The sequence below is a fragment of the Pteronotus mesoamericanus genome, unplaced genomic scaffold, assembly GCF_021234165.1.
Source record: "Pteronotus mesoamericanus isolate MK-2021 breed Mesoamerican mustached bat unplaced genomic scaffold, CSHL_Meso_final contig_164, whole genome shotgun sequence".
Classification (NCBI taxonomy): Eukaryota; Metazoa; Chordata; class Mammalia; order Chiroptera; family Mormoopidae; genus Pteronotus; species Pteronotus mesoamericanus.
In genome coordinates, this window is record NW_026555065.1 from 25884573 (window position 1) to 25912492 (window position 27920).

The window sequence follows — 27920 nt, forward strand, 5'->3', positions numbered from 1 at the left end:
CGATTAAAAACTACAAAAAAAAAGCATGAATTGCCATTCTTGTAATCAGTAATAATTATAAAGTAACTATGCTTTAAATGGTGACAACTATTTGGATCAGGTCGTTTTTACTGAATTCTAATCTAATTGAAGAGTCAATTAAGAATTGTAAACTTAAAATAAAGCTTACTTTAAAATCTGTATCTAAACAAACGTAAAACATATATAATTTAGTTTTACCGTACTGAGTTGGATTAACTCTACTTATACCCCATATATTAAACTGTAGTACATTTCATTTTGACTAAGACTAAACACATTTTTTAAAAGAGAAATATCCCAAGTGTTTCCTGTTTTGTTATTAAACAAAAAAAAAATGAGTATAAAAAGCAGTTTAAAATTTTTCACCAAAATAGCTAAAATTAACCTATTAACTAACTCAAAATATTAATCACACAGTGAATTCAACTATACACCTAAATGGGTCTCAGCTTATAAAATAATGAAAACATCTTTCAGGTATCTGACATAATGAAAACAAAATCCAAAAACCCTCACTGTTTGAAAATGCAGAGCTACAATTGATAAGGCACATGCTATGCATGAATTGTGAGAAACAAATTAACATTTTTCAAGAATCCTAAACTGGAAAAGAGTATTTTTCTACTAGTTAATTATCTCTCTTTCAGAAAGTTATAAATTTAGATGTATGTTAACAAAGTTAAAAAAAAGTGGTGATAAGAAAAATGGCCATTCTCATCCATTGCTAATTCTATATACAGGAGTAAAATCTGCAATAACCATTTCTGAAAAACTGTTTTAATAAAATGTATCAAAAACTTAAAACATTCACACATTTTGACCACTTCTTGAATCTAGTGTACGGAAAAAAAAATGCACAACATGAAAAAAGATTAAGGAATAATATATTTTTCTCAGAATTATTTTTAAGGAAGTTTATAGCTTTAATCAACATCTTGATTATAGAACTATTTCATTTTTCAAACCACAGTGCTTTAATGTACTAGTAACAAACTAATTTAAGGAGCCACTGGGGCTTATGAAATAAATATTTGCCAAGAATCTGTGTTTCTAGACTAGGGGTGAATTAAGTTAATACTTTGTGAGAAGAAACTGAATCACCTCATCATCAACAAATAGTCCTTTTCTTTTACACAGTAACTCAAAATTTGATAACTTATTTCTCTTTACTCGTTCAAAATTAGGCGGGAAAAGAACTAAGCTGGCTGGTCACACCCAGGGCACAATAATTTGGCAAACTGCAGTCACTTTGGCTCATGGGAAGTGTGATAATTTGCAGAAAAGTTGCTTGACTCTAGTACTCCACTCCTTCACATCTGTAGAGGAATTCAATACAACCACTTTTCTTTATCAACTTCAAGCGGTATACAGGCAAAGAGATCACAAACTGCTAGAAGGCCCTAACAGTCCAGGGGAAAGCTATATTCCTCCTATAGGGGTGAATTAAGTAATATTTCCTTGGCCTTCTATGGAAATAGTCACTTATCTTCTCCTGAGGATAACTCGCTGAAGTTTCCTGTCTTCTTTCCTGGCAAGACCCAGTCAGCTGTGTTAAAGGGACACCAGGAAGTGGCCATAGGGCTCATAAGTTTTTGTTTGCCAGTTCTGTCCTCAGTACTAGGCACTTTCTTGGGATATCCTTCTTTGCATGAGAGCATGATGAGCCACTGACAAAGGACTGTTCCTTATCATTACGAAGGAATCTGTTCCTTATCACTTTGAAGGAATCAGCAGTTCTTGAAAGAGCCATTGCCTTTGGTGCCTTAGCTTATTATGTTTCCTCTTTTCTCAAAGGACAGAGCCACATATGTATGCAGGGAATCTATACACTTCTCAGATTCAGGTTTTTGTTCCACAGGCATACCATTTTTATCTTTTGTTTCTTTCTCCAGCAGCCATTTACAAACAGCTTCCCTCTCATAATTTTCATCACATACACACTCTGCAAAGCTTGTACAGGGCTCATTGGCTTTACAGACAGACCTCCTCTACGTTATATTGGGTCCTGATGGTTCTGGACGAGCCAATCCTCAATTATCATGCTGGGAGCGCGTAAGGGTTTCTTAGCCACCATGTGGTCATTCAAGCAGTTCAGATCGCCTAGGTTTTCAATCTCCACACCTTAAGGCTGGTTGTCCCAACAACTGGTATAGGAATTGGGCTTAGCAATCCAATCATTCACTCTATACGATACTAGAACACCTGGAACAAGAGGTTAAAGTTCTCACTGGTTTCACAGCTGCCATTCCCAGGCTTTTCCAGCTTTTGGGATTCCTGGGGAGTTACCAGCCAATCAGAACGGTCCATCTGACTGTGATCAAGAAGCTCTAGATTTTTAACCTTTTCGGTATCTATGGAGTAAGAACTGGTGGTAGAATGGCTGTTACCCTTTTGGTAACTTGGTTTTTCAGAAACTTCTTGTTGCTGCCTCTTGTGGAATCAGTTCTCCAAGCCCTTTAAAGGCTCCCCCAGACATTATTAAAGAAATTGCAGGCTCTGGCAGAAGTCTATTTTCCAAAGTCTGACTATTCTCCAAGGTCTGATTTTGGGTGAGCCAGTCCTGGAGACTGGGGCTGGGTGTGTAAGAAGCCTGATGACTATTGGCAGATTTGCTTCCAAGAAGCCATTCACTAAGAGGGACAGCTGTGGTACCAAATGTTGAGTTCTGCTCCATGAAGGGTCTAATATTTGATGAACTAGTATGAGACATCAAGTGCTGAGGAATGTGGATGGTCTTGAGGGACCCAAACATAGTAATGGTCTGGTGCACAGCAGTTGTGTCTACTTCACAGAGTAGGACAGTTGAATCTTCAGGTTTGTGAGACAAACTGCCCAGTGTCTCCAGGCACACGGAGACTTGATTGGCTAGATCTTTGTTTTAGGTGCACTCCAGTTGAAGAATAAGATAACTGAACTGGCCCGGTAACTGGCAGAGCAGTTGGACCTGCTGCTGAAGTGTCTCCTCTTCAAGCTGATAGATGAGATCTGCCTGTTCATACAACTACACCTCATGGCTTCGAAGGCATTCTAAGTGGTGGGCTTTCTGCAGCTGTGAAATGGACTTCAATCTCTTGCAAGTTATCTTAATTTACCACTCAGTCTGGAGAACTCCGCCCACAGCAAGCTCCAAATCCCTCTGTGCATCACAAACATCAAAGGGGTTCCCTCTTATTGGACCCATTCTGGTCATTCTGCTCACTGTTCCAGTTACAAGTAAATTCCAGATAATCCAAGGGGACCTTTGGTGGAAAGACACCGCCTGACACATACCAAAAGCCAAACAGCTTCTCAGAATTATATTTGATAGTTAAAGAAATAACCTTGATGCCCCCAAATAAGACTTAGTTAAATAAATTGTTAGTCTTATGAATAGTATCTACTATGTGGGGAAATGTTTAGTGTTAAACAGTATATAAAATTTTATTTCATCATAAGCATAAAAATATAAAAGATTGATTTTTCTACTTAGAGTCCTTCTAAGGTTCCCAATCATAAAGCTGTAGTAGGAGACCTCGCACATACTGGCAATAAAAGACAATTAGTATTGCCTGAAGAACACTTTCAAAAAATACATGAAAGGCCCAGAGACACAAAATCTCTCCTTCTGGAAACACTGATGTAAAAGGTGTAAGTCCAATTTTATTTCATAGGGGCAAAAATAGACAATAAATATAAAAAAAGATGTTCAATTTCATTCTGTTAAAGACAAAAATATCATGCCAATTTTTATAAGACTAGAAAGATGGAACAGATAAATAATAATATGCAATGTTGGCAAGAGTATGGAGGAACAGGAATGCTTTTGCACTGTTGGTGGGAATGCAGTTCTACTTTGAGAGGGTGAATATAGAGCTACATGTACAAATAATAACAGTAGCACTATTTTTAACAAAAAAGAAAAAAGGGAAATGTCCTATGGCTATTATGAGCAGGGGATTGGTTTAAAATCTATTTTATGAATATATGACAATTCTATGCACTCATAAGATAAATGAAGAAAAGTTAGGTAGAGAACTGTCAGTATGACATGATCCTGTCTAATTGATGGGACAGGTGAATAAATATTTGTCACACAACTTAAGAAATCTTGAGAATATAACCAATACAACAAATAACTCCTATGTGTTTCTCCATATTAGTAACCCCCCTCTACAAACAGGTAAACATCATCTTGAAGTTTTCTGTTTTTCATTTCTGAATTCTTCATTACAGTTTTACCACACAAGTATTCTCCCCACACAATATTTAGTTATAAATGCTTTTAAATTTTATTTGACTGACAGACACCATGCTATTCGGGGCCTTATGAGACTTACCTTTTTTGCTCAACTTTTTTTGCTGAAACTCATCCATGCTGACATGTGGAGCAATAGCTCATTCATTTTCACTTCTTTTTAGCAATAACAACTAAAATATATCAAGCATTTTCTATGTATCAAGACATTTTACCAGGCAGTTTACAAAGGGTTAACTCATTTAATCCCACCACCCTTGGAGGTATATAGGATATTATTATTACATCTCTGTTCTGTCTGTAGAAACTAAAGTTCAGAGATTAAGTAATTTGCCTAAATTACTTTTCTGCTATTTCAAACAATGCTGCTAAGAACATTCTTGTACAGGCCTCATAGTAGATAGCTACCAGTGTTAACATACCAAAAAGTGGAAATGATGGATTACAGAATATACACTATATTCCAGTTTACATAATAAAAATTATTTTCCCAGGTGATACTTCACATATCCATAAGCAATATTCCATATTTTCACGAAGACTAGAAGTTTTCACAACTTTCACTCTTATATATCTATGTGCTATTTTAATTTCTAAGATAATGAATCAGTCTCGATTTTTACTGAACAAGAAATTTTGAGAATGAACCAAAGAAAAATGATGACTGTTCAAACAAATGAATGCATAGTTTTACTTTTTACCATGGCTCCTACTACTGTTTCATCTTCATCTCTTTTTGTTCCAGAAATACCCATGTACTTGTTTCTCTCTAGTATCATCTGACATTTTACACTTCTGATCCTTGATGTCATTTCCTCTGCCCACAATGACTATCTTCAATTTTCTACCAGCAAAATTCCTTTATAATCTCAGACATAAACTCCTCAAAGTCTTTGTTGCTCCACTCCCAAATTAATCACTCTTTCCTCTGAACTTCCTGAAAAATACCTGTATCTGTCACCTTATATTCTAAGGATTCTCTTATTTATATTTCTCCTATAAAGCAGTACTGGCTCTGTGTTTTATCCTTAGAGCTTAAACTGTGCCTGGCACAGAGTGAATACCCTATAAACAATGTGTGATGTGCAAAAATGCACAAATTAGATCACATTCACATAGACCCTTGAGAACAAATCTGGTATAATAGGAAAAAAAATAGGAAAAAACTCAACAAAAAACCTTCATGCACAGAAGAATTAATTTCAGTAATTGTTAAAAGTTCAAATTACACAAAAATAATACTTCCTGGTTGAACGTGAACTTCTGGTCAAGATGGAAACATAGACATGCTTTGTAACCTCAAAACAAAAAACACCCAGAATCACCAGAAATTCAAACTGTATAGAAGTTTGACAACCAAGGATTTAAAGAAGCCATATTCATCCAGACAAGTAAAAGGGGCAGGAATGATGGGGAGCTGGGACAGAGGACACGATGTGGTGGTGGCAGCAGCCAGCAGAACAGGTGGTCCCACACTCATGTCTGGTGGATAAAACTCTGGAGAAACACCTGGGGAGGGACAGATCCCAGTCCCAGGCCACACCATGCAGCCCAGGGTTCCAGTACCAGAAAAATAAAGCCTCCTAACTTCTGGCTGTAAAAACCAGTGGGGGTTGGGGCAGTGGAAGAAACTGCCAGTCTCTCAGGAGAGTCCATTTAAAGGGCCTGCACAGTCCTACAATGTAGGCAAACCCAATCACTCTGGGAACCACCATCAGGGCAACAGCTAGATGTGCACCAATTGCATACAGGATGTGGGTGAAGTGACAGGAAATGGGGAAAGTATTGAGTAAGCCTCGAGCAGCCAGGCAGTGGCACTGTGCCCTTTCCAACCTTTCCCCTACATATAGAACAACAAAGCTGTGAAGCAGGTCACTGGCCCTGGTGATTACACCTAAGGCTCCGCCCCACACAACATAACAGGTGCGCCAAAGACAGGGAGTCAAAGGAGCTCTACTTAATACACAGAAACAAACAAAGGGGGGCTGCCAAATTGAGGAGATAAAGAAATATGGCTCAAATGAAAGAACAGAATAAGACCCCAGAAAAAGAACTAAACAAAATGGAGATAGCAAGCCTATCATATGCACAGTTCAAAACACTGGTGATAAGAATGCTCAAAGAACTCACTGAATATGGCAAAATATAAAGGATGAAAGCCAGGGTTCAAATCAACGATTTGGAACATAAGGAAGAAATCAACAGTCAACCAGAACATTATGATGAAACAAGAATTCAAAGAAATGAGGAGAGAATAGGAAAACTCTGGGACATCTCCAAAAGCACCAACATTGGAATCACAGGGATGCCAGAAGGAAAAGAGGAAAAGCAAAAAAATCAAAAACTTACTTGAAAAGAATGAAAGAAAATCTCCCTAATTTGGTGAAGGAAATAGACATACAAGTCCAGGAAGCACAGAGAGTCTCAAACAAGTTGTACCCAAAAAGGCCCACACCAAGACACATCATAATCCAAATGTCAAAGGTGAAAGATAAAGAGAATCTTAAAAGCAGAAAGAGAAAAGCAGAGTTACCAACAAAGGAGTTTCCATAAAAATGTCAGCTAATTTCTCAAATGAAACTTTGCAGTCTAGAAGGGAATGGCAAGAAGTATTCAGAGATGAAAAGCAAGGACCTACAACCAAGATTACTCTATCCAGCAAAGCTATAATTTAGAATGGAAGGGCAGATAAAGTGCTTCCCAGACAAGAAAAAGCTAAAGGAGTTCATCATCACCAAACCTTTATTATATGAATGTTAAAGGGATTTATCTAAGAAAAGATCAAAACTATAAACAGTAAAATAACAACAAATTCACAAGTATCATAAATTGAATCTAAAAAAGAAAAACAAACTAAGCAAACAACCAGAATGGGAACAAAATGATAGATATGGAGATCATTTGAAGGGTTATCAGCTGAGAAGGAGAAGGGAAAAATGGTGGAAAAGAGACAGAGATTAGGAAGCATAACTGATAGGTACAAAACAGGGTGAAGAATAGTATAGGGAATGGAGAAGCCAAAGAACTTATATGCACAACCCATGGGCATGAACTAAGGGTGGGCAATCCTGGAGGGAAGGGTTGTACCAAGAGGAGCTGTGGTAAAGGAGGAAAACTGGGACAACTATAATAGCATAACGAATAAAGTATACTTAAAATATTCCCATAATCCAACTCCCTTGAAATAACACCTATTAATATCTGATACATCTTTCTAGACTTCTTAATGCAGGCATATATGGTTACTCCCTATGTATAATTTGATTTCATTTATATTTTAGAGCTACATAGTGCCTTTTTTTACTTCTTTATTTATAGTGGACCTCTCCCTATGTCACTATGTAAAGATGTACATGTGATTTGAAATGGCTGCAAAGAAGTTCAGTATTTTTATGTCATGTATTCTGTAGGCAATAGTCTACATGTGGGCATTAGATAGTTTCCAACATTTTGTTACGTACATAGCAATGCACAACTCCTTTAAATACATGTTGGTGCACTGGTAATATTATTTCTTTAGGATTAATTTCCATACATAAAATTACAGAATAAAGGATATGCATGTATTCCAATTATATTACAAAGCCACCCCCTGGCAAGCTTATGTATCATTTGAAAATCCATCAGTAGTATAGCATAAAGGGACCATTTTTCCACATCTCTTCCCATACTAGGTGTTATCACCAATCATTGCCAGTCTAATTAAGAAAAACATTTTTATTTTTATTTTCTCAAAAGATTACCTCTGCACCATTTCCATAAGTAAAATTAATAATAACTGAAACATCTTCTTAATTTGGATATGAATGAGTAAAAATTGTTCAGGCTTAGTCAAGTTTGAATGGTTTTTACTGGATTTTAACCCTTTAAAAACTACTATAGGAACATGGACATATCAAAGTTAGGTGATGGGAAATGCCGAGTCTTACTCAAGAGCAGAGAATTTAATATATAACATGCATAAAGACTGCACATATATTTGCATGATGTTCAGCTTTTAAAAAATTGTATATCACGGTTATATATACTCACATTCAATGTTTTCTGTAATGTGGTAGCATAAGCTCATATTATCCATAAAGTAACCCATGCCAATTTTAACATACAGCAGAAATCTGTTTCACTCTCAGAGGCTGTTATAATAATTATTATCCCATGGTTGCTAGGAGATTGTTTAGCCTTTTTTTCTTTTTGCAAGACTACTATAGCAATTTTGTGTGTAGAGGCAAAAGGATACTGGGTAAAGCAATAAAATAATTCAGACTGTAGCTCTCTGCCAGAATGTGAGGCTAGATGACAGCTGTGGAGAAAAGAAAAAGACTTTGCTTGTCTCCTCCCTTTGTCCCTTTTTCCTGTATTAATTCTGAAGCACAGAAAAACTTGTGTTGTTCTGCAAACCTTTTTGAATGAATGCTTCCCAATAAATAATCAATCTAGTGTGAAAAAGTGATATCAGAGTCTACTTTTTGTTCAAAAAATTCATTCTTGTAGTTGCATTATCACAAATCAAGGTTTCAAAATGTGTGGATGCATTATATCCAACAATAGTTGTTTTTAATAATTATACTATTAGTTTATTGTAGCATGACTGAAGAATTTTAAAATGTTCTTCAATAAAGAAATGTTATATTTTAGCACTGTGTATGTTGAAAATGCTACCAAAGTTATTTCTGGCATTTAAAATTATATACTCAAATTATGCAAACTTAGCACAGAGAAGAAAGAAAAATGACTAACAATTCCATAAACAATCCAATACCAATTCATTTTAGATTTGACCTGACTGTCTCCTATTAGTTCATTAGATTTCTTTAGTTACTTTTGATTAGTTTAAGATAATTACCCCAGAGTTTTTAATTTCACATTTGTCTATGAGCTTTGTCTGAAAACATTAATAACATACATAGTATTTTGTTTAAGTAATCAGAATACAATAACCAGTGATGAAATAATATAAAAGGAATAGGAGAAATGTAACAAGATATAATGCCCAGCAAAAATAAATAAATAAATAAAACAAGTCTTCTACACCAAGATTAAGCAACAGAAAAACTGAACTACCTTACTAATGAAACTAGTTTGACTTAAAAGCAGTATTTGATTTTCAGGTTGTTTATTGTCTGTAAATCTAAACTAATAGGTAGTAGTTACATAGTTCCTGATAGCTATATAAATTTTTATTCAATCCTTTAACTCGCAAATCTATTTCTAAAATTTTATCCTAAGGTCCCATTCTGAAATACCAATAAAAATTAATGTAAAAAGCTATGGAAAATAAGTGGTGAATGAAATGTGATTGATTAAATAATCTCTAGTTCTATTACACAATACAATGACTAAATTCAAAGACTGTGAAGTCAGACTATGTATGAGTTCAAATTTTATGACTTATGCTATTAAAATTCAACCACCACCACCACCACCACCACCACCACCATTACCAATACAAACAAAAATCCTAACGAAACACAATAAAAATGGAAGAAATTGATCCTGATGGTGCTCTTAAAGAGAAGTATGTATTTAAATAAAACATGCAAGAATTAAAAAAAAAAACCTAGGCTAGAGTATCTAAAATATTAATAGCAGTTATCTCTAGTTGTGAAGAAACAATTCCTGATTTCTTTATAATTGTCTAACTATCCAGATACTCTACATGATGTACTAGTCTAAGAATCAAGGAAAAAATTAAATAATGACAAAACATTTGCAAAAAGGTTATATATTTTTTTCTCCCTTATTAATAACAAATAAAACTCTAAAATATACTAAGATTTGGAGAACTTAACTATAGGATAGTACTTAATGTAGAATGGTAGTAAGTCACTGAAATATAAAACGCATTTTGCTAGCTAAATAAAACCTATCTCCATTAACTTAGTTTTCAGATATAGAGCATCATTAAAATATTACCACCTTTGAAAAATAGCACACAAACAATTTATATCCTCCTATCCCAGAGCAAAATTACTTTAAACCAGCAATTTTCAACCAGTGTGCCGCAGCAATTTTTTAAACATGCAATACCTGACTAGTTAGTCAGGGGCACTGAAATCTTTCCCTTAGACTGTCAAATTAAAAAAATGACAATGGACAATACATTAACTGTCCAGTGGGTATGAATCAAAATTATATGTTTTTTAGGTCAGATTGGCAAAATATGTATTTTCTGGTGTGCCACAGAATTGTAGTAATTAGTTTACATGTGCCATGAGATGAAAAGATTAAAAGTCATTGCTGTAAACAATAAATATAAATCACAAGACTTTTTTTTTTTGGCTCAGAAATGACATTGCCCCATATAAAAAAGGATAAATTAGTCAAGCACTTCTCATCCAAAAGAAAAGATACAAAAACTTTTCACTTCAGATCAATTAGGTGTCATCTTTCTGCTGTCCAAAAGCATGAAACCTGAGATCTTTTCCTCTTTCAACCTCAAGTTTGTCATGAGGTGAACTTTATGGGTTTTGCTGCCAATCTATCATATCTGAACAATTAGAGCTATTGTAACGGAAAATTCCAGTTAAAGAGACAGTATAAAACTAACTTTAAAACAAATATAAGCAAGCATTAAAAAACAAAGTAAAAAACCCTTAACTGGCTCATTAAATTAGTCAAAGAAAGAAACTAAATGAAAACAACATTCCTACCTCATTACTGCTTAGGTTTAAAAAAATCCTAATTTTGAAGTTTTTTCTCCAATAAACCTTTCTTAAGTAACAGCCATGAACATGATCAATGCTGTACTAAACATCAGGGATAAAAGATGGGCAAGATAAAATTCTAAATCCAAAAAACAGTGTGTTATGAAACTCTTCAAAGGCAGATATGAAATAGGAAGGTAAATGTCTTCCGTTGATTTATGATAATTGATAAGGATATTGGTTATACTGAAAGCAGAAAGTTGTCCTCCAGCAAATAATCAATGTCTGGCATAGCTATTGAAACAGGTACTCAAATACTTGCTAAGTGAATTAATAAATACTCAAAATGGATAGAATCTCCAATCTGATGTTTAATGCCTTAATATTTATGATCTAAATATAACATAATCATCACCTCCTTTGGGCTTAAAAAATTAGATAATGGGTTACTCTCTTAAAACTATTTTAGTTGCCTTTGAAAATAATCACCAAAAGTAATAAACCTGGCATAACCGCTTCCATAAATCAGTCAACCTGTACTCAAAATAACTTCAAAATATTTATTCCAAACCCACAGGTGAGTTATGAAATAAGATTTACTTTATCCTAATACAGTAAAGAAATTATAATACTTTATACCTCTAATATATTATTCCAAAATAAGAATGACATGCAAAAACTGCCATATCATGAAATAATATGGTAACTTTATAAGTTTTTTTTTTGGTAGTTTAATTCTGGATGTTGATTCTTATTTTTTTATTTCTCACCTGAGGACATTTTTTTTTTAATTGCTTTTAGAGAGGAAGGGAGAGAAAAAGATCAGTAAGAGAAGCACCGACTGGTTTCCTCCCGTATGTGTGCCGAGACCAGAGACTGGACCTGCAATATAAATTTGTGCACTGACCGGAATCAAACGTGCAACCTTTCGGTTAACAATGCTCCAAACAACTGAGCCACACTGGCAAGAACTGGACACTGATGCTTTTGAAAAATTTTCAAATAGGTTGCCCAGAAAAATTTACCTAACATATTTGCTAGCCTCTTAGTATCTCTCCCCGCCTTTTTTTGGTATGTGTGTTACGTGTATTTAGTTGGCTCCCAACTCCTGGCAACCTTATGAATGAGCAATGTCCACATTTCTTGGTCCACCTTTTAAAGCTGAATTTTAAACAAATTTACTTTCATCATAGGAGGCAATTCAGAACATGTTTCCCCATTTCTAGTCCCATATTTTGATTGATACCAGAACAAAACGGAACCTTGGATAAGCTTAACTAAAAAACAAACAAACAAACAAACAAACAAAACAAAACTAATAGAAATTAAACTTGAAAACATATTTAGAAAAACAGAAAATGTTATTTAAATAAAAAAAACAGATTACAGTATGGTAATACAATAATACATGTATGCACACATTTATGTGTACAGGAAAAATCCCAAAGGCTGTATCTAAAAATATGAATGGTGGTTATCATGGATCTCAATTTATTTTTTACTTTAAACTATTGTATTTCTCAAATAAAATGAAAATATTTCCATATTCTGACTGCAAATGTACATAAAATATTTGTCCATGTCTTTAGGTCACAACTATTTTTACAACATAAATAATTGATCATTAATACAACATATTTATACAAATTTGGGTTCTTTTAGTGTCATTCTAAAAATATTGTTATTGCAGCAAACTTAAAAAATGCAGAGATGTACTAATAAAAAAGGTGTAGCTCAGAGTCCCGAAATCCAAAAGTAACTAATAATATTAACATTTTAGCTGAATAATGATAACACCATATACTTTTTGTCTGTTGTTATTGCTTAACATATTGCAAGTTGATAAATTATAAAATTTTAATAGTTGTATAACAAAATATACCTAAATTCAACCATTCCCATTCTTCTATTTAGCTAGTTTATTTTTATATTTTATACACACACCCTAAAAAATCTGCATATAAAATTTTTTTGTGCATCTCTATTTCCTTAGTATAGATTTCTGGAAATTGATGCACTGGATTAACAGGCATGAATGTTTCTAATTTAAAGGCTTTTTAAAACAAATTACCAAACTGCATTCTAGAAAGAATCTATCAATCTACATTTTCTCCAACAGGGCAACAATCTCTCAATCTCAACGGACAGACACAGTATGGGGTAACATCAGTTTTTAAACCTTTGGTCACTTGGTAACTAAATTATGTCAACTGACACTTATTGCTGATTACCAGTGAGATAAAACAGAAGGATGTCCGTATGCTTATTAAAAATCTGCAATTCCTTTTCTGTAAATTTTTTAGAGAAGTACCTTGCCTAAGGGGTGAGATATACGTGATAGTTAATTTTATGTGTCAACTTGTCTAATCTGTGATGCCAAGGTATTTGGTCAAACATCAGCCTCAACACTGTTGTGAACATAATTTTCAATGTGCCTAACATTTAACCAGTAGAATCGGAGTCAAGATTACCTTCCATAAAGTTGGTGGATCTCATTATAAAAACACTTAAAGACAAGAAGAAAGTCTGCCTCGAGACTGCCTTCTGACTCATGACCAAAACATCAACTAGTACCAGAACTTCCAGCATGCCTGCCTACACTGCTGATTTTGGACTTGACAATCACAAGCCAATTCCTTCAAACCAAAACAAATATACATATCCACATGAAAACAACTTTCTCTATATATGTACATAAATACATATATTGGTTCTGCTTCTTTATATTTCCTGACAAATATAATGTCTTAGAAATTTTCTTTAAAATTTACGAGTCATTTATTTATTAAGCCTCATCATTTCCTCTATATCTTTTATGTTTAAAAAATTTCTTTCAAGCCAACTACTTACTTGTAAGTCATCTTCTGCTCCTTCAGTTTCATTTTTTAATCCTGGGCATCCTAAGAAAACAGGTAAAAGTTTAATTAAACATAGAATTTTTGCCTTAGATTTTAGTGTTATTGACTCATTGATTATATGATTACAATACTACAGGAGACTAATCAGAGACCATTCTGGGCTGTCTGGCAACCAGTCAGATGTTGGCCACTCATACTTGCCCCATTATTAGAAGAATAAAGAATAAAGAGATGTTTTCCTCTTGTGCAGGTCAATTACCAGTTACTTACTAAAAAGATGTTTTATTATTTGTGTGTGTGTATGTATGTGTCTGAGAAAGTGTACTATTTCTAGCAAGCCCTGCTACTGATTTCTTTGAAATACTTAAACTGCTAGTTAGAGTATACACATCACACTCCCCTGGCATTTAGGTGATGCCCATGCATGATTTCTTCAATTTTTTAAAATACTCTGACCCAGGAAACAGTATTTAGTACCTAGAAGTAAGATTTTAGTTGCTATAGTAAGAAAAATAAACAAAAGAGCCTTACTCTACTACTGATAGTCAATGGCCAATTGTACTGACCTTTGTGCATCAATATCTCTGTATGCATTTTCATTATGTTCAAGAGTGCCTTTAGTTCCAACAAATTAATAAAAACGGGATTTGTCCCAGCAATAAATTCTGAGTTTATGTTACCCTTGAGAGATATAGCTAGCATGGAGATGAGCCCTTTGAAAAGCATTGCATAGATTCTCCTTACTGTCACAGAAGGCTAAGGTAGAGAAACTATCAGTTTATATGGTGACTGATAATAATGCTAACCACTATGATTAAAATAATTTTTAAAAATAATAAGACAAGTTGAATACCGCAGCCTATTCTACATGGCTAGGAGTTTGAATAATGATTTTCTCTTTAAAGTACTGGTTCTTTACCACTAGCTAAATAGCAAAATCAATTGGGAAACTTTAAAAAACATACTGATACTAGAGTATAGTACCAAACCACTAATGTCAGAAATCTCTGTGAGGTGAGGCATAGATAATGATGTATTTTTTATTTTTAAGTTTTTTGCAGTATTTAAGAACCACAACCTCTGCTAGAGAATCTGAGGATCCATATTCATTTGTTTTTCTAAAGTCATAATACAATCATTCAGCTAGCATAACAATCCCTCATCACATCTGAAATGTCTAGAACTTAAACAAAAAGTGTCAGCTCCTAGTTTGATTCATAGTTTGAATAAGTTTGAGTCATAGTTTGATTCAAGTGACCAGGAGTGGGAACTAGTTATTATATTTCTCAAAAACCTCCTAGTTAATTCATATATGCAGCCAACATTAAAGGGGCCCAAGATCACATATCACAACACTGACATAAAAAGAATTTATGGGTACTGATAATAAAAATAAATGACTGCTATCATTTCACAGAATTTTTTTGAACTGGAAGTAGATGATTATTTATCAAACTCTACTTTTTTAAAGTACCTAAATAGATTAGTCAACCACAGTTTCATGCACTATCGATACAAATCTATACTAAGTATTTCCATGTTCTTGTGTATGGTCTCATAATTAGTTCATTTCTTCTAATTCTCTGTATAGTATTATATTAAAAATATACAAATCAAAATGTTTCTAATATCTTGATTTGGATATTTTATATAGAAGTCATTGCTATTAATAGAGATAACATTCCTTCTTAATTAGAAAAACAAATCAAATTTTGACCTGTTTTAGAGGAAGAAATGGGTCTGAATGTAGTTTCTTTTTGTTTAATTATGCAGAAGCCAGTCTTATATGTAAATAATGCTCTTCCTCTCTTTACAACATGCAGACTTCAGAATTAATCATCTTAACAGATTAGAAAGATATTAGGAACGGATAGATGGGGTTGTGGTATCCGCCAATGCTCAACAATGAAATCAGGTAAAAAGAAAAGTGTTCTGCCACAAAATAAATGAAGTCTACTTATATGTTATCATTAGAAATTTTATTTTTATCATTACTAAAATAAGAATATGACTGATATAACATACAAACAAGGACTTTGAAAGTTGTACCTGACTGCTCCCCTCTTCTTTAAGCTCTTATCTGAAAACACCTAAATTACCTGAAGGCTGCTGCTGGGCTCTTCAAGGTAGTAAATGTAATTGGTATACATTGTGATGTAACAAATATAAAACAGACTAAGAAGTCCATTATTTTATCTTCACCTACAATGAACTTTCAAAGCCTGATCACATATCACAAAAGCTGACTTGCTTTTGTAACTCCACTATATATAATTGATGAACAAATTAAGAAAATAGTCAAGAAAAGTTACCTTGAGAAATGTCCTCTATAGCTCTTCGAATACCTCTATCAAAAGCCCTAGCATCAGCAGGACTTTGAAAGGTAAGGCCAAATTTCTTGTCATCAATCTTCCAGTGGTGAAATGTTGGAGTGACCTTATTGTAAATGAGGTCCTTTTTAAGCATACATTCCAAAACCACCTGCCAAAAGTTAAATGCCAAAAATTACTATACATGTATCAAATGCATCTAATGCATCTCTTAAATACAAACTGGAGAAAAGAGCTATTATATTTTAATAAGAGTATTTCAACCCTATATTAATACAGAGGTCTTGCTACTGAATCTATTTTACAAAGATGCTCAATGCAGAAATTAAGACGCAACTAAAGAGGATTCTGGAAGATGGCAAAGAACTGCTAGGAATCTGTCCTCCTACCTGGACAATAACTGCATTGGCAAAATCTGTCTGATGTAACTATGTTGTAAGTCTGGAGTCTACTGAAGGCTTGTAACTTCCAGGGGAAAGCATGGACAGTAAATTGTGGTTAATTTCTATCAATTTCTACTATTAGCACAATAGCAGCAACCCATCCAACTGACATGGCTGGGAGCTGGGCATGTGTTCCTAGAGCAGTGTACACAAAATGTGGGAGCCAGGGTGGGTAAAAAGGATCCTCTTCTCCAAATACCAGGTATCCAAGCTGCTCTGATCACTGCTGCTTCTGGACATAGAGGTAAAAAGAAAGAAGAGGGTAGCCACTGCTGTTGTATGTTCTCTCATTGTTGCAAGCCCTTCCCCATCAGAATGAAGTGACATCCAGGATACTTAAAGGGGCAGTGCCATTCTTTTAATCTGTCATTTTCCACTTTTTTCCATTTTGGAACCCAGACATTAAAGATTAAAATGTTCAACAACAACAACATATATGGAAAAAATTAGAAAGTGACTATCTATACTCAGGGAAAGGCTCAGAAAAGACATGAGAAGACATGTTTGTATCTTATTCTTATCCTCAACACAGAGACTGATGATGATCACGATGACGATGTAACAAAATCAGGAAGACCTGTGGAGTGGAGACAATCTGATTTCTGAAGTTACAACATTATTAGATTCAAACACGAGTGTTCAACAAAAAAAATCCCAAAGCATACAAAGTAACAGTAAAGTAAGACTGGCTAAAAAGAGGAAAAATCAACAGAAACTGTTACTGAAAAAGAACCACCCCCCCCAGCAGAATAGACAAAGGCTTTTTAAAAACTGTCTTAAAAAGTACAAATTGGCCGTTACAAAACAGTCACAGGGATGTAAAGTATAGCATAGAGAATATAGTCAATATTGCAATAAATATGTACGGCATCAGGTGTATAGTAGACTTATTGGGGGGTTCACTTTGTAAGTTATACAATACTGAATGTCAACTATAATTCAAAAAATTTTTAAAAACTGTCTTACAGGTGCTCAAAGAACTAAATGAAGATATGGAGAAAAATCAACAAAATAATGTATGCACAAAATAGAAATATCAATAAAAAAAGAAAAAACTTAAAAAGAAAACCAAAAGGAAACTCTGGAGCTGAAAAGTACAATTACTACAATGAAAAATTCACTACAGGAATTAAAAAATCAGATGAGCAGGAAGAAAAAGAAATCAGTGGACTTGAAAACAGAGTAACAGAAATTACTAGGTCTGAGTAACAGAAAAAAGAATGAAGAAAAGTCAGCAGAGCCTAAGGGACCCATGAAACACCATTAAGAGAAGCAACATACCCATTGAGGGAGAAAGGAACAGAGAGAATATTTATAGAAACTATGGTTGGAATTTTCCCAATTTTTAAAAATTTTATTGATTTTGGGGAGTCAGGGAGAGAAAAACATTGGTTTTGTTTTTCCACTTATTGATGCATTCATTGATTGCGTCTTGTATGTGCCCTGATTGTAGATCAAACCTGAAGCTTTGGTGTATGGGGACAATAATGCTCTATCAACTGAGCTACCTGGCCAGGGTGAAAACTATCCAAATTTGATAAAAGACATGAATATACACATGCAAGGAGCTCAACAAACTACAAATCAGATGAACCCAAAGGCATTCAGAGAGAATCCTAAAAGCAGAAGAGAAGGTAATCATTACAAACAAGAGATCCTAAATGAGGATATCCACTGACTTCTCTTCAGTGACTTTGGAGGCCAGAAGACCTTGGGCAGATTAATATCATCAAAGTTCTAAACAAAAAATACTGTCAACCAAGAATCCTATACCTGGGAAAACTGTCATTCAAAAGAGAAGGAAAAATTAAGACATGCCAAGATAAACAAAAGATGAGAGAGTTTGCTCCCACTAGATTTGCTCTGCAAAAAAATGGTCGAGTCATTCTTATGAGATGAGATGACAGTAGATAGTAGATAGTTTAAAGCTATATACAGAAATAAAAATTTCAATAAAGGTAAATGCACGTGCAACCATAACAACAGTATCATTGTAACAATGGTTTATAACTGCAATTTTTGTTTCTGTACAATTTAAGAGACTAATATATTTAAATAAAAGAAAAACAATTACTGAAGTAAAACCTAGTTATTATTAGTATAACTTTAGTTTGTAACTCCAAATATTGTTATTTATAAAATTTAAGAGACTAATATATTTAAAAGAGTTATTTCTTCCTGATTCTGGGCACACAATATATGAAGATATAATTTTGTGACATTAACAACTGAGAGGGGTGAGGATGAAGCTGTAAAGAAGTAGTTTTTGTATGTTATTAAAATTAAACTAGTATAAATTCAATTAGAGTGTTATAACTTTAAAATGTTACTGTAATATCTATAACTACAAAGAAAACAGCTAAAGAATATAAACAAAAGTAAATGAGAAAGGAATTTAAGCATTTCACTACAAACAACTGACTAAACACAAAAAAAGACAGGTATATAGGAAATGAGGAATTACAAAGCTATAAGGCATATAGAAAACAAATAGTTCAACAACAGAAGTCCCTCCTTATTAGTAATTACTTTAAATGTAAATGAATTAAACTTTCTAGCCAAATAAGAGATTATTAGCAGAATGGATCGATGCATGCGATCCAACTGTATGTTGCCATCAATGAACTCCCTTTAGATCAAGAAATGAGCAGGTTCAAAATGAAAGACAGAAAAAAACATTCCAAACAAATAAAAAATAACCAAAATCAAAAAGGTTACAAGAAAGCAAGAGGATATAACAAACATTTATGTATCTAATATATATCATCAAAACACCTGAAGCAAAAATCAGTGTAACTGAAAAGAGAAATAGACAGTTCTAAGATAGTAACTGGAAACTGCAATACCCCACTCACAATAATCAACAGAACAACCAGAAGTAAGGAAATTGAGGACTTAGCACAAGAAACCAACAGAGACAGATAAAGAATACCCTACCTGGCAACATTTAAATGTAAGAATATATACTCTTCTGAAGAGCACATGGATCATTTTTCAGGACAGGTCATATGTTAGGCCACAAATTAAATCTCAATATATTTTAAAAAACAGGTATTACATGAAGTATCTTTGGCCACAAAGAGATGAATTCAGAAATCAATAACAAAAGGAAAAGTGGAAAATTCATAACTGTGCTGTTTAATTTTGGAAATTAAACCTCACACTTTTAAACAACCACCTGGCCAAAGAAGAGATCACAAGGGACATTAGAAACACCTAGAGAATGAAAACAAAAACAGAGCATACCCAAACTTATGGTATGCTGTCCTAATAAAGTATAGCTATAAACACCTTAAAAAAAAAAGAAAAATCTCAAATCAATAATATAATTTTACACCTTAAGTAACTAGAAAAAAAAATAAAACCTAAACCCAAACCTAGCCGAAAAAGGAAACAAAGACAACAGTAGAGATAAAAGAGAGAACAGAAAAACAGAGAAAAATCAGTGAAGCCAAAAGTTGGTTCTATGAGAAAAGCATAAAAAAACAGGCAAACCTTTAGTTACATGTAGCCAAGAGAAAAGACGTAAATTATGAAAAAAAAAATCAGAAATAAAAGTGTAAGCATCACTATTGATTCTACAGAAATAAACTGTATTATAAGAGTACTATGAACAATTGTATGGCAACAAATTGGATAACCTCGATGAAATGTACAAATTACCAGAAACAAAACAGATCAAGCCTTAGTCAGAAATAAATTTAAAAATCTCGGTAGACCTATAACTATTAGACACTGACCAGTAGTCAAAAGTCTCTCAATAAAGAAAAACCCTGAAAACTGATGGCTTCATTGGTAAATTATACTAAACATTTGATGAACTAATACCAACACTCTCAAATTTTCTGGAAAAACTGAAGAGAAGGCAACAATTCCAAAGTCATTCTGTGAGGCCAGGATTACCCTGATACCAAAGTTAGACAAAGACACAAGAAAACTGTAACTCAATATCCCTTCTGAACACTGATGGAAAAATCCTCAAAGAATGCTAGCAAGCCAAATTGAGCAGCATATTAAAAGGATTATATACAAATGGGATTTATTCCTTGAATCCAAAGACTGTTCAACATAACATGTGGCACATATAGGCACATATAATCAATATGCCACATGCACAGGATGAATGAAAAAAACACGTATCATCTCAACTAATGCAGGAAAGGCATTTGACAAAATTCAAAATCTTTTCATAATAAAAACACTCAACAAACGAACTATGACTAGAAGGAAAATATCTCAACATATCTGACAACAATGTCAAGACTACTCAATGGGGTAAAGAGCAGTCTCTCTTTTCTTAAAGAGTTCATTTTTATTGTACTTTTCCCCATCACCATCTATCCTCCTTATATACTCTTCCAACTTCGCCTACCCCTCACCACCCCCCAAAATCACCACACTTGTCCATGTCCATGAGTCCCTTTTGTTTTTAGCTTGATATCTCCACCCCCAATCCTCCCTCCCAGCTGTCAGCCTGCCCTTTTTCTATGAGTCTATTTTGCTTGTTAGTTCAGTTTGTTCATTAGATTCACGTATGAGTGAAATCATAGGGTATTTGTCTTCTTCTGACTGGCTTATTTCACTTAGCATAATGTTCTCCAGGTCAGTCTTTTCAACAAATGGTACTAGGAAAACTGGATATTCGCATGCAAAAGAATGAAGCTGGACTCATACTTAAACCATATACAAAAATTAACTCAAATGGATCAAGGGCCTAAATAAGAATTAAAGAATAAAACTCTTAGAAGAAAACATAGGACAAAAGCTTCAGGACACCGGATTTGGCAATAATTTCTTGGGTATGATGCCAAAGGCACAAGTAACAAAAGAAAAAGAATGGTATACTACTGCTTGCTTCTTCCCAACTCCATATGCAGTTATGTCATATTGATTAAAATCAGCCACGGTAGGAGTATGTAAATGCTATAAACCACTGCCTTTTCCTCCCCCGCCCTGGAGTGCTGATTGTTAAACCTTTACCAACTTATCACTGAATTAATGATTTTTTATAATAAGTCTTAATTCTGAAATATCCAAGAACGTGACTAGATTATGACTTACCTGTTAGAGACAACATAATGAAATTGCCTCAGTTTTCTTTTCTATACTTTGATGATTCTACTTGTATAACAAAAGAATTCACACTTATTAGGACTTTTTATGTGTTAGGACTTTGTTAGGGCATTTGTAGAGATTAACTATTTGTTACAACAATGATTTTGTAATATAACTAACAAAATTCATTAAAAAATTAAATTCTGGAATTAAAGATGTTAAAATTGGTGTATGGATTACTGCAACATTTTTACTGTATTCATAAAGAGAAAGCAATAAATATTTTAGAAAACAATGCTAAATCAAAACTTAAAAAAGAAGACATTTTAAAAAAGTGATTATAGTCTTATAACTATTACATAAAAATATCACTAAATTAACTTCTAAGACACGAAAATATTGCTGAATTAACCCATTTTAAACTTTCCAAAGTTGTTTTCCAACTATTTTCTTTCAGACAAATAAAATTTCAACATGATCTACACTCATCTCTACCACTTGTTTACAAACAGCATCCAGTTTTTAGAGACTCCCAAAATACATGAAAAATGACTTTAAAAAAAAGAGCTTTAAAATACACTGAGGAAATGGGAAGGACAATGAACTAGCTCTTTGATTCGCACAAATACCTATGCAAGAATGTGTTACTCCTAAATGTCATGAAAATACTGAGATCAAACGCCATATCAACTTGTAGAAAAAAAGCATACCAACTAATTATAAACTAGATGTTAATCTGTATTAACTTTTATCTTTAAAATATTAGGAAACAAAAATATTGTACTGTTCATGTTATATATTTAATGTAGCATAAAAATAGTTATTCCATAGGAAAATGCTACTATGGTAGTAACCATTCAGAATTTAGGAACAGGCAATGAGATTAAAAAAAAGCAGATAATCTATTGACACAACCATCCACCATACATAATTTTAAAAATACTCAAATCCTTCCTAAAACATTCTGTATCACTCAAGTCTTACGTAATCTCAAAGCCTAACAATTTCCAAATGTCCAAAGTATAACAATTTCTCATCTAGGTCACATAACAGATTAGAAAATTGTTTTGGTTCTAACTTTAAGTAGCATTAAAAAATAAATGCACTCTCATCACATTAAAGACAACATACAGCACACTTTAAGTAACAAAAAATGTCTTCAAAGTAAAAAAAAGAAAAAGAAAAAGAAAAAAGAAAAATCAATGATGTAACCAAAATTATATTAAAAAGAATAGGTAGAAAAAGGCCTTCAAAAGAATTTTACCCATCATGTGATCAATACAACATCTGCCTTCCTAAAAAACAAAAAAGTTTTAGGGGCTGGAAGGATTCTTAAAAATTAGTGCATTCTGCTGCCTTCCTACTTCCATTGCCCCTAAACTATACCAAAACAATGTATTCTGAGACTTTAATCCACTGCAATATTCACTATATTCATAATGTATGTTAAGGTAACAGTAATATTAATAATAGGCATACAGAAAGCAGAGTTCAATTTTTACCATATTCGTGACTGGCATATAAATTAGTAACCAAACTGTAGAAAATGGCAGTTACATTTTTGCCAAGCAATTATTATCAGCCAATAACATTAGCAGGTGATTTATTTACTCTGCAGGAAAAACAGGTAACCAGGTAAACTGTTTCTGGCCAACAAGGAGTTATATCTATTAATTACCAACACAGAAAAGGTATAGACAGGCCTGAAGCAGTTACAACTCTTCCAGAATACATGATCTACACTTACTCTTAGAGCTTCTTTACATGTATCTGATACAAAAGAAATCATTCTAAATTCTGTTAAGACTATCCTAAAGACAAATGCCATAGTCATTACGAATACAATCTGAAAAATATTCTGTACACAGTTGTTAAATGAAACACATTTCTAGGGTTATAGAGTTCTGGAAATACATAAATTTCATCAAACCTCCATGGTTAACAATGAATAACATTTGTAAGTTACAGAGTAAAGATAAATTAAAGGATCGGTGGCCCTGCCCTAATTTCTACCCAAAAAAGACATTTTATATTGAATTAATATAAAGATATCCACAGTGGAAACAACAATTGTACAGTGAATGTTTAATATAAGACTGAATAAAAAATAACTATGAAAGAATTTATGTTGCCCAAATAATTTGACATCAATAACCTTTAAGATCGATTAAGAATGTGGCTTGTTAACAAATGAGAATAAGAGAGTCACGTTTTATAATCAGGACAATATTAGATCTTTCTAAACTTTTGATCACCTACCAGTGTGTTGGGATTAGAAATGAAGTATTATTTATTATAAACTAAAGAAAAATAATGTATGATGGATTTTAAAACTAGAAAAAAAAGCAGTAACATTCAAATGCACTTAAATGTTAATAATGACTGCATCAAAAAAAATTTTTTTTCCAGATTCTGACATCCTAAGAGACATGACCAGATTTGAGTAGAATATAATTGCTGCAAATAGACTGGCTGGAGCCAGCCTTTGGAAGGTGACTATAATAATGAAGGAGGAAAAACTACAGCTAGGTAGGAGTATTTGATAGAACAGTTTTGAATTTCAATACAAATCTAAACAAATCTAAGTTGGTTAAGACATACAAGCCTAAATACTTCTCTTACTAGATAAATACTTTTGGAACCATGAATATTTTAATGACGTCTTCAAGTCTTTCAATCTACTAGTAACAAAAATAAATTCCCCCCCCTTGGTAAGGTTAAATAGATGTTAATTATGAAAAAAATACACCTGAACAGGTGAAGTCTATATTTAAGAAAAGTGAATTGAATATTAGCATAAATATATTAAAAATCTGATAGAGATGAAAGGAGAGAGGGAGAAGAAGTGCTTTCCCTAAAGTACCAAGCTAGGAGTTCAAAGAGAAAGGGGGATGAAGAAAGGTGGCTACTGAAAATGGATGTTTACCTCAGTGAAAAGTGTAAAAAATAAATTGATTTAAAGTATGAATAATAGAAGGTACAGGAACTAGGAATATTACACTCCTCTTCCCCCTCCCAAAATGTTAGTGCTGTGTAAGAGGAATTTAGAATAGTAACTTATTAAGTTTATGGGCTTTGCAGCTAAGATCAGCTAGGTCCTATACAGTTTCCACCACTCATTATCCATCTGACTTTTAAGAATTAAAAGAAGTAATACAGAGTACTCTAATCTGCCTGACATGTAACAAACCTTCAATAACTATTACAAGGTTGGTCTCTAGGTGGTCTCACTAGCCCATAGTAGAACAGTCACTGTGAGAGGCTGGAAGGTCATTATCTATGAGGGGAGACCTTTTTAGACAATGGGAGGGGAAAGAGTTTGAATGATAAAGGTACTTAGGATCTCAAAGAGGTTGTGAATAGATTCTAAGGAGCTTAAGTTAATGGATTCTAAAAGCAGTAAAAACACTTCAATCTCCCAATATTTTTCCTTCTTCTAAAAGAAATTCTAGGGTGTTTTATTGCGGGGGGGCGGAGGGGGAGGAGGCCGGGGACGGTTGGGGGGAGGCAACACCAAGGTAACCAAATAACTAAAACTTCTAAAGATACATTATTTTGGGAAATATAGAGCAAAACCCTTATCATAAAATTACTACACTTGTTTTCCACAAGCACTTAAAATAGAGCAAGCCAAAAATGGGTATAAATGCATTTTTGTTTCACTAACAAGAATAATTTGTGAGAGCAGAGTAAAATTATATGTACTTTCAAATTGTGTACATTATTATAGTTGCTACCTTACAAGTAGGTAATTATATGTTTACAAATAGTATTATCTAAAAAAAAATATAGTTGGTAACCAAACCTAAACAATTTTGGTAGTAACTTTATGAAATACATTTTAATCCCAGGAAATATCATTTCATTTTTGAAATAAAAATTTCAAATTCAAATTATGTGATAACAAAAAAATAACTGGTATCTCAAATAGTTGCCTCATGAACTTTAGTCTTCTAGGCAATATAAAAACTATCCTTTTTGAAGGACACCAGAGCATCCTATGAAATATAAAGTTACATTACTAAATACATATTTTAATAATTATAAATAAAATTTTATATTTAATAGTGTTCTGAGTTAAGTGGAATTTTAGAAAGTTTTAAAAGAGAAACAATGGCATATTTCTAACATAATAGGGAAGAAAAGATGTCAGTATCCTCTAAATATGTCTATGTCATAAAAAAAAAGACTTTAACTGGTGAGGAAAATTTTGTGAAGAGAACTGACTCTGCGGCCGGTGGAGCCCGGGTGATAACGCACTTCCCACTCTGCAGCTACCATCTCGCTCAGGCATAAGGGAATCAATTAACCTGCCTTTTGTGCGCTCCGCACACAGCTTGTGCGCCTGTGACCTGCGGGGCTGAGTGCAGACTGTCTGGGAGAGCCTTGAGGAGAGACTGGAGACAGTGGCGTTGGGGAAAGAACGGGAGGAGGAACCGGGGAGTCCCGACTCCCTCCCCTTTCGGTAGTCTCCATTGTGGGCTGGAAAGGCGCGACCCCAAAGAGGCAGAAGCGGGGCGCGCATGAACCAGACTGCCTGCGATTGAAACGCAGTCCGCACAGGGGTTGGATCCTCAGCCGAAGGGGTCACAGAACTGCCCAGAGGCCCCTGAGGGGAGACTAGAAACGGAGGCATTGGGGAAAGAACGGGAGGAGGAACCGGGGAGTCCTGACTCCTTCTCCTTGCCGAAGTCTCCATTGCGCGGGAAGAGGCCACACCCACAAAGAGCCAAAAGCCGAAAAGCAAACATAGACACCCCCAAAACACCCAGAGCAGGCGCGCACACTTGCGCCGAGTGACTGGCGAGGGTTGGCGAGCGTGTGTGTGACCCACCCGGGCTGGCGAACGCTTGCACCTGCCGGCAAGGCCTCACACAGACTGGCACCCATACGGCCTGCGAGGGATTGCACAGAGGGGCAAGGGCAGGCATAAATTGACCTACCCGCCGCGATTGCGGAGCAGCCCACAAAATAAGTAGAGCTGCCCAGAGTCCCTGGAGGAGAGACCAGAAACAGGATTAACCGGAGAGCTGATTTCCTCCCATTTCCATAGTCCCCATTTGGCGAGGGCAAGCAACGCACCCAAAGAGCCAAAAGCGGGGAAAACACACAATAGAAGACTCTAAACTGACCAGTGCCGCGAAGCTCGCGTGTCAGATGAGCACGGGAGGTCGCGAATAAGCCCTCTGGTCTGAAAAAAAAGACTTTAAATGTCCCTAAATTACAAAGGAACTGCTCTGGATTAAAGGAGAATAGAGATACATGACAGCTAAATGTCACATGATTTTGTACTGAAGGAACAAAAATGTTGTAAGAGTATTATTTGGACAGTTATAAAACTGGAATATGGAATCTACATTAAAGTACTGTATTTATATTAAATTTCCTAAATAAAATAATTATACTGTGATTGTGTAAGAAAATATTCTTGTTCTTAGGAAAAATCCACTGAAGTAATAAGGAATAGAAGGCGGGATATATGTGACTTCAATTAGTTCAAAAATGTGTGTGTGTGTGTGAGATGTGTGATGTGTGAGCATACCAGGGGAGAGAGAGAATTATTAAACCAATGTGGCAAAATGTTAAAAATTGGTGAATTTGGGTAACGAAGACATAGGAGTTCTTGTACTATTTTTGCTGAAAGGTCACTCTTCGCCCAGACTAGGGAAATGGACAAAGAAAGGCACAAAGTACAAATAAACAGTATTTGAAATGAAAATGGGGACAAAACTGAAGGCATAGCAAAACACTTAGAAAATAATAAATACAATGTAAGGGTTTTATGTCCCCAAATTTGAAAAACTAAGTGAAATGATCAATTTCCTAGGAAAAAAAGTAACAACAAAACTGACTGAAAAGAAAATAGAAAACCATTAGAGGCCTGTAACCATTAAAGAACCTCCATCAGTAGAAAGTGAGAATGAAAAGGGAGGAAGGAATGGGAGGTCAGATACAGTGGATTCCATCAGCACCTCTAAGAAACAGGTCAACCACTGAGGGCCATAACCTAGAAGGTCACTCCCCTGGGAGAACTGTGGAGATTACTAACAGCAAGAAGAGGCGGGAACTGTCACAATAATGAGGACACCACTCTTAATTCTTGGTTGCGACACTTAAGAATGATATGAAATGCTTGGGCACAGGTAATATTTCTTGCTTCTTTATTTGGCTTTTTCCCAAGTTCCCATAACCTATAAGATCTCTAAATTGCCAGAAAAAAAAAACCCTAAGCTTAAACAATTCTCTTCTCCCTCCACTGGGTTTCATAATCTGGAAAAGGGTCCACACAATTCTGATGGAATCAATCTCAATGAATTAATGATTTCACAGCTGTG

The 27920-nt window shown here is 34.4% G+C and overlaps 1 protein-coding gene and 1 pseudogene across 3 annotated transcripts in view; both read right to left on the minus strand.

The window, feature by feature from the left end:
• Positions 1 to 27920, minus strand: part of SPRED1 (sprouty related EVH1 domain containing 1) — a 111552-nt gene that overhangs the window by 24550 nt on the left and 59082 nt on the right. For all 3 annotated transcript variants that reach the window (XM_054565604.1, XM_054565603.1, XM_054565602.1), the window contains 2 exons: positions 16070 to 16238; positions 13750 to 13799 (listed from right to left, as the gene is read on the minus strand). In XM_054565604.1, the coding sequence (XP_054421579.1) occupies positions 13750 to 13799; positions 16070 to 16238 (219 nt within the window). The remainder of the gene's footprint in view (positions 1 to 13749; positions 13800 to 16069; positions 16239 to 27920) is intronic.
• LOC129064428 (nuclear receptor coactivator 4-like) lies at positions 1243 to 4374 on the minus strand (annotated as a pseudogene).